Source organism: Vigna umbellata, chromosome 11 (assembly GCF_029865625.1).
Source record: "Vigna umbellata cultivar VRB3 chromosome 11, Vumbellata_1.0, whole genome shotgun sequence".
NCBI lineage: Eukaryota > Viridiplantae > Streptophyta > Magnoliopsida > Fabales > Fabaceae > Vigna > Vigna umbellata.
Window position 1 is genome coordinate 10,945,498 of NC_142175.1, and position 8,636 is coordinate 10,954,133.

The following is an 8,636-nucleotide window of genomic DNA, read 5'->3' on the forward strand; positions in this document are numbered from 1 at the left end:
CCTTGCGTAACCTATCTTGAAGGAAGCCATGATTGAAGAAATTAAATCAATTGAGAAGAATAATACGCGGAAGTTAGTCAAATTGCAACCCGGAAAACAATGCATTGGAGTGAAATGGGTTTTCAAGAAAAAGTTAAATCCAGATGGCACAATATCAAAGCATAAAGCCAGACTTGTGGCAAGAGGATTCCTACAGAGACAAGGAGTAGACTTTACAGAAGTATATGCGCCTGTAGCAAGGTTAGAAACAATTCGATAGGTCAGTAGTATTGCTTGTGCTAGAAAATGGATGTTATTTTCACTTGATGTTAAATCTGCGTTTTTGCATGGTCCTTTGGAGGAGGAAGTATATGTTAAGCAGCCTCCAGGATTCAGCAAAGAAGATAAGAAGCACTTGGTGTATAAACTGCATAAGGCACTCTATGGGTTGAGACAAGCTCCTAGGGCATGGAACAAAAGGATTAATGCATTCTTTCAGTCACGGGTTCAATAGGTGTGTTGTTGAACATAGTCTGTATGTGAAAGAGAGTGTTAGCAGAGAAAGGATGATTGTTTGTCTTTATGTGGATGATTTGTTGGTGACTGGTTCAAGCTTGAAGGAAATTGATGAGTTCAAGCAGATGATGAAAGCTGAGTTTGATGACAGATCTTGGGAGGCTTAGCTACTTCTTAGGGATGAAGTTTAAGCATACATCTGTTGGGTTAATAATGCATCAGAAGAAATATGTGAAGGACTTATTGGAGAGATTCAAAATGACTTGTTGTAATGATGCTAGAAGCCCACTCGAGGTTAATGTGAAGCTGAAAATAGATGAAGATGAAGAAGGTGTAAATGAAACTGATTATAGACAACTTGTCGGATCCTTACGGTTCTTATGCAGTAGCAAGCCATATTTAATGTTTGGAGTTGGCTTGATTAGTAGGTTCATGTGCAAACCAAAGAAAAGTCACATGACTGCAGCCAAATGCATGCTTAGATATATCAAAAGGACTTCAGATTATGGCATACTATTTCCTTATGGTATGAAGCAGGAAGAGTTGAGATTAGTTGGATATACTGATTCTGACTTTGGTGGTGATCAAGTTGAGAGAAAAAGCACATCTGGGAATATATTCTTTCTGAACAAGGCACCCATATCGTGGAGTTCCAAGAAGCAAACTGTCATTGCCTTATCCAGTTGTGAAGCAGAATACATAGCCGGTTGTGTTGCTGCTGTCAAGGGGTGTGGTTGAATGAGTTGCTCATGGAATTAAAAGTTCAAACAGGAAGATCTGTAGAATTGAAGATGGATAACACTTCTGCTATAAGTTTGACAAAGAATCCGGTTAGTCACAGAAGAAGCAAACATATTGAAGTAAAATACCACTTCTTGCGAGATATGGTTAACAGAGGCAGGATTGAACTGGTGCATTGCAAAACTGATATTCAGTTAGCTGATTTGTTTACAAAAGCACTTAATATTGCCAGGTTTGAGTTTCTCATAACGGAAGTTGGAGTTTTAACACTGAATTAAGGAGGTGTATTAGTACTGTAATTCAAGCTGTAATGTTTTCACATTTACAGTTAATATCGTTATTATTGTTAAACTTTCATTTACCTCTATATATAAACAATTGTATTTCTTTCTCGGATATAGTTTTTCCATTACGTTACTTTACACAATCTTTGTTTAATCTTCTCTATAATATCTCTTTTCTATATCAGTATTTTTTTCCTCTGCATCATCTTTTTTGCTATCATTATTGATCATAATGGATTTTTTCTTTGGTCTGGGCGACTCGTGGTTTTTACCCTTGCATTGAGGGGTTTTCCACGTTAAAAATTATTGGTGTCTCTTTGTGCTTTGGTTTCTATTTTTGTTCTATTTTTTTGGTGCTCCTCGCAGATTCTCGCAAGAAGGGGGATTAAATTTCTACTACGTTATTACTTTTTTCTAAGTTGTTATATTTTTTGGCTCTTCCCTCATTAAAAGGAGAGGAGGAAGCCGAAGAAAACAGGAAAAAAGAAGAGATAAAGGGAAGGAAAAAAAATTAATTGTGACATTTATCGATAAATTTTATTGACAATCCTGATTTGTTGGAAACTATCGATTAATATTTACCAATAAATATGTTGTTGTTAGTAATTACTGATGTAATCCATCTATAAAAGTCGTCAATGACTATTTTATTGTTGACTTTTTTATTGTATGTAATTTATCTATAAATTAAAATTATCAACAAATTTTTACTATTGATAAATTATGTGTGTCGATAATACGTGGTTTTCTTGTTATGTTAACATAAAATAAGGTGGCAACTTTTTTTATGTGGTGGAAAGTAAACTTTAATGAATATGCTATTTCTTTGTCAAATTATTAGAGACTTGGTTATGCATGTTTACAGTTGTTTTTGAGACTATTTTCATATTATTTGTATACAAAATTAGTGTCCATCCCCTCCTATGGTGAATAAATATCGAAGAGGTTGTGCAAGACATCCTCCTATGTTTAATTACTTTTGTATATTTTTTAATTATATTAATTATTATATTTTATATGTTTTTAAAACTTGACAAATACCATTACGAGAACTATAATGTTAAGTCTAATTAGTTATTACATTTAGTTAGATTTAACATATTAAAACATTCTTATATTTTATGTTTGTTTTTTAATTTTATCTTAATTTTTTTTTATATTTGTTGATATTAAAAAAAACATACATAATTTTAAATTTTAATTATTTTAAATATTTAATCTTATGTTTTTATTATATTATGATTTAATACATTTATCAAATTTTGAGTATTATATATTTTATTGTTATATTTTAATTTAAAGATGAAAAAATTACTAAATATTTAATAAAAAATTATAATTAAAAATAAAAAATTGCAAAATATTTATCCAAACCGAATTATAAAAAATAGTTTGATTTGATTTTGTTTTTTTTTCCTTTCCAATCGAATCGCGCATATATATTTTTATTTGATTGGTAGCATATTCTCAATCATATTAATCTTTGATTATCTTTTTTTTTCAAAAGATGTTTTGAATCTTTCCACACTAATTAGTTTATTGTTTTTGTATAATAGAAATATATTACCATATTAATAGCATTTCTCTTTATGAATTATTATCATAAACCCATACGTGTCTGTATCTCAGTATTTTTTAAATATTTATGTTATATTATAAGTTAATAATACATATAAATTGATTAACTTATCATATAGAAAAAAATAACAAGAATATTAAGAAGTACATGAATGTTAACCGTAAACAAACAAAAAATAAAATAAAAGAAAAATATGTGACAATTTTATACAAAATATTTCAAAGAGAATTATTTCTAAAAATCAATTAATAATTATATTATAAAAAATAAAATACAAATAAAAATTGTGTATAAAAAAATATATTCTCATAGTTATAGTAATCCACATAGTTATAGTAATCATTGTTATAATAATAATAATAATAATAATAATAATAATATAATTATAATTATTATAATTACAATTAATGTATTAATGACAGTATAATGTCGTTAATTAATAAATAAAATTAACTAATCATTAAAATTACAAAGAGACTTTATTCTTACATTTGGATGTGATTTTCCAACTTGTCTAATTAACCACAAATGTTTTCTCACAATTCGCTTAAGCTATTATTTTCTTTTTATTTCTATATGTATAAAGGATCTTCTTAAATTGAATAATTAAGAAGATTAAAAATAACGTTAAATTCAAATTTTAAAATATAATCAATTATACATTTATTTTTGGTAGCATTATTTAGATCCACATTTGTGTTAGAGTAATTGTAAAACCTGATAAGCGATAACTTCAGAAGGAGAATGTTCCTCTGAATCGAAGCCCCTGCTTCAACCACCCGCTTCAACCACCCGCTTCAACAAAAGGTCACTCTCCATTTTCTCACGTTTCAATTTCATCCTACTTTTTTCGCCGTTTATTTTGTTCTCTGTCTGGTCGTCGAGATTTTGTTATTTTCGTTCATCTCTTGTTGGAATTAAATTAGTCATGTTATATAAAGCCCTCGATTAGGTGCTAACTGTATCAAGGTCGAAGAATTAGGGCATATCCTGATAGACTTGGTTGTTGTAAAGTTTATAGCCTCTGCACAAGAGAAAAATAAGAAAAAGAAAGCTTATTTGGAAACTGAAATTAGCATAAATTAGTTTAGGTATAAGTTAATTTTAACTTATTTAGAAGATAATTTGAAGTTTCTTCTATTGGTTTTTTCTCTTTGAAGTGTTTTGTGGAAAGATGTGTGAATCAATAGAGCCGAGGGAATCATATGTATAATTTTTCTTTGTTTACAATGTTTAAATGGCTTGATGCCATTCACTATTATTATTTCACCTATAAATAATGCTAAGAATATTTATAATAATTATTATTCATAATTACAAAATATTCTATAATCTGAAATTAGTTAAAACAAATCAATACATGAATTGCCGCTTAGTTTATTCTTAAGAAATCATATCAAAATATTTAAGAAGACATTAATTCGTGATTGAAAGTTAAAACAATGGAGGGTGGTTTCCACGATACCCTGACCCTTTAGTACGCTTTATTTTTTTGTTTTGGATACTCCCTTGTTCTCGAAAGGTGTAGACTTTTAGGTATTCAGTTTCGTTTCTAGTTATATCAGTGTGTTTAGATTCACATTAGACCACCCAAATGAAATGATGGCATTAGAAAGCCAAGAAGACAGTCCATTTCTTTGGTAACCTTATGTTTGTCATTTAGGTATCTCTGCCTAATGTATTTCGTTTTTAATTTCGTTTTCAATTCTTTCTATTGGTATACAATTGGAATTATTTATTGATATTTGATCTATGTAGTCGAGTTGACTTAGTGGACAAAGACTTTTATTGTTGTTTGTTGTACAAACAGAACTATTTTATAGTATTTAGTCCTTGTGTGATTGCCCAAATGTGGCTTTGTGGACAAGCAATGTTTGAACATTGTTGGGAAATTGGGATAGGTATAAAAGTTTCTAATGTTTTATAGAATAAAATAAGCGTACTTGTAGGGACAATAATCATATTTGTAGCGAGTTGCATAAATTTTCCTATGGCAAAGGTTTAATAGTTCAAGTCATGTTCAAATTGTTAGTTTTGAGTTGTTATATAAGTACAAAAAGTTGTGTCCTAACTATTAATTATAATTCTTTGCTTAATGGTAAACACTTGATCCAACAAATTATTAATAATCTCATTTCCAGTAAAGTGGTTTAGTTAAGAATGAAAGATTTTCTTACCTAGTGCCACTTTTGTTTTTCGAGTGCAACTGGTGACCCTTAAATAATAGGGATTTTGAAAACGAATGAGTATACTGGTGGCATAAATCCCAGCAAGTTTAAACTTTGAATGTCTGAAATCTTTATATTCAGATAATTCTAGCTAACTTAAACTAAGTATGCCATATTGTGCTTCAACTTCGGTAGTTTTGGTTTGCCATTGGTGACAAGAAAATGTTTTATGATATGAACTGCTTTTCGTGGAAATGGTCAACTACTTTGATATTTTAGCTGAATAGAAATATATCACAGTAAACTTAATTTTCTTTTCAGCTGACTAAAATCACTGAGAAACTAGATTAAAATCTTGAAAATTTACAGCTTCCTAGTGATTAGTTCATGCTGGGCTGACTTGTTTTGTATTTCAGCATTTTAGCTTACAGGTTTGGAATTTGAGCTGAGTGGTTTGTTAAAAATTGAAAAGAACTAATAGATAATTTAGACAACTATTGATATTGCCTAATGAGATGTATATCAACAACTGCTTGTACTTACTGATCTGATTCAATTCTATTTTAGTAAACCGACACCTGTACCATATAAAAGACTTCCATGTGGTTTTCTTTGTTTGCAATGTAGCTGGGAGTGGGGGCCTAGACTTACAGGGCGGCCTAAGATTTGGAGATGTATGATAGCAGGAAACGGGTTGTGAAAAGAGGAGATGAGGTGGCTCTGGCAATGGGTGTAACTGAATTTCCAAATGTGTGAGACAGATTTTGATGTATATAGGGAATGTTTAGGAGAGAGTGTGGCAGCTAGAAGTTTGGAGAATTCTGTTATGGGCAGAGGGCATAAGCCTCTCTGTAGGAGGCTCGGACCTGTGGTGATAGGATTGATTTCCTTTTGTATTTACTTTCTATTATTGAATTAGTGCGAAAAGCCCCTTTTTTGCGCCTGTACTAGTTCTTTTGTTTCTCTGGTCAGGAATAATGCAGGTGTAAATCAGGTCTGTTTGTATTATTCAATAACAGAAAGTAAATACAGAAGGAAACCAATCCTGTCTTGGAGCTGAGCTCCTAGGAGATGCTAATGCCCTCTGCCCATAATTGAATTCTCCCAAAATTCTGGATGTCATTCTTTTTTCCTATACATTGCATTCCTTATATAGCCCAAATACTGCCTCCCGCATTTGGTAATTCAGTTACACCCACTACATCTGCTTTTTTCACACCTTGGTTCTTCCTACCATGCACTCTCCAAATCTTGGGCCTGCCCTGTAAATCTTGTCCACACTTCCAGCTTTATCAGTTTGTCTTATCAAATAGTTCATTTGTTTAAACTCTCACCAATTTATATGACTATTACTCTTGAAATCTACCTAAGTTTCTGTTTTTCACTTTTGTTGCATCTGTTACACTTGAAGTACAACGTCCACTGTTTCTTTTTTCCTTGTTAAGAATTGGTGAGAAAAGAAAATACAAGTGAAACTGAAAATAGATTTGAATATCGTAGGACATGTGGTGTAACGGAATGTGTCCCAATCTCATTTTTGAGAACAGTACTGTTTGAATAGTCCAAGGTGGCCGAGATCCTGCAATTAATGTTGCTCAGGTCTCTTGATTAACTTTTATTTGATTTTCCTTTTAAATTGTTAGACTTCCACACTCTCTTTTTAAGGTGGCATCGAAGTTGGTGATGTATGCTTTCTTATTACATTACTCACTTACTCCTACAGTCCACGATATCTTGATTTTTGGAGTTTAACAGTGTTGTGTTTGCTGTCTTATTCAGGTGCAAGACAACAAAGAGCATTAAACCCTTTAGAGTGTCAGCAGTCAAGAATGAATTCAGGAATGGCTTCATTAACTCAAGTTCATTATAAAGTACATACTTCTACTTTCAGAAGGGTGAATCCTAGAAACCAAGGATTATTGAAATCGGGAAAACTATTCCAACACCCAGGATCCGCCTTTCCTAGTATTCACATTAACCTATCCCGCGTACGGTGCACGAAGTTAACCCCGTGGGAGTCATCATCTGTCACATATGCTCCTACTGATAATCAAAGTGATAAATTTTTGCCTCACAGCGCCAATATATTTGAAACTCTTGAATCTAGTAAAACTGCTGACTCATCAACAGCGAATGCTGAAGGGGCAGTAGAGACAAGGTCTGAGCCAAGCCTGGAGCTTCAGTTTTTCAAATGGCCGTTGTGGCTTCTGGGTCCTTCTGTTCTCCTTGCAACTGGCATGGTCCCAACATTGTGGTTACCAATATCTTCCATCTTTCTCGGCCCCAATATAGCCAGCCTGCTTTCTTTAATTGGACTTGATTGCTTATTTAACCTTGGTGCATCCCTTTTTCTCCTTATGGCTGATGCTTGTTCACGGCCGAAGTATCCAACAGAAGAATGCAAAAGCAAGGCTCCCTTCAGTTACCAGTTCTGGAATGTTGTTGCAACTCTTACTGGATTTATTATCCCATTGTTGTTGATGTTTGGATCTCAGAAGGGCTTTCTCCAACCTCAACTACCTTTCATCCCGTTTGCAGTTCTACTCGGTCCCTATCTTCTTCTTTTGTCAGTACAGTTTCTGACAGAGATGTTGACTTGGCATTGGCAATCACCAGTCTGGCTGGTTACCCCTGTAATTTATGAGTCTTACCGTGTCTTGCAACTAATGAGGGGATTGAAGCTCGGAGTTGAGCTCAATGCACCGGCATGGATGATGCATACAATTAGGGCACTGGTCTGCTGGTGGGTGCTAATTGTCGGTCTGCAGTTGATGAGGGTTGCTTGGTTTGCTGGCTTAACAGCGCGAGCTCGTAAGCAGCGATTGTCTTCTGATGCTTCTAGTGCTAATGATGATTAGTGATTAATACTATTGTAAATTTATCCAGAAAGATACAAATTATAAATTAAGTTTAGTTACGGGAGTTTTCCATCCCACCCATATATCATAATGATATTGCTACACATAGAATAGATACATGCACAAGTAAATTTGTATATGTACACTTGATCACTGTATTGTATGCCGTATCATTGGTTGTTTTTGTTTGTGTTATCTTCAATTTGTAAACAAAGGGTTTCTGTTTTGTACCTCAATTTATGAAGATGGAAGAATTATACAGTTGTTGGTTCAAGGAAAGCTTTATGTATTTGTAATTTTTTGATAAAATATAGGTAATATTTTCCAGCTAGAATATAATGATGATACATTCTACATTAAGTCTAGACAAGTATTCATTTTTATCATTAATAACAGATCAGTCTTGTCTGCTTTTGTTTTTGGGGTATCCTTGTCTTTCCCCCTGCCCTGTTTAATCATTAACCTGCTTCCTAATCAGCATCTTCATAAATAACAGAACAAATTATTTTTG

At 32.6% G+C, this 8,636-nt stretch overlaps 2 protein-coding genes across 2 annotated transcripts; both read left to right on the forward strand.

Moving 5' to 3' along the window:
* Positions 1-708: 708 nt before the first annotated feature.
* LOC124830626 (secreted RxLR effector protein 161-like) lies at positions 709-1,233 on the forward strand. Its single transcript, XM_047304402.1, has one exon. The coding sequence runs from the start codon at positions 709-711 to the stop codon at positions 1,231-1,233; it is 525 nt and encodes a 174-aa protein (XP_047160358.1).
* A 2,555-nt stretch (positions 1,234-3,788) lies between these two features.
* On the forward strand, positions 3,789-8,386 carry LOC124830624 (cytochrome P450 family protein). Its single transcript, XM_047304398.2, has 2 exons — positions 3,789-3,906; positions 7,047-8,386. The coding sequence occupies exon 2, from the start codon at positions 7,097-7,099 to the stop codon at positions 8,123-8,125; it is 1,029 nt and encodes a 342-aa protein (XP_047160354.1). The 5' UTR covers positions 3,789-3,906; positions 7,047-7,096; the 3' UTR covers positions 8,126-8,386.
* The last annotated feature ends 250 nt before the right edge of the window (positions 8,387-8,636 follow it).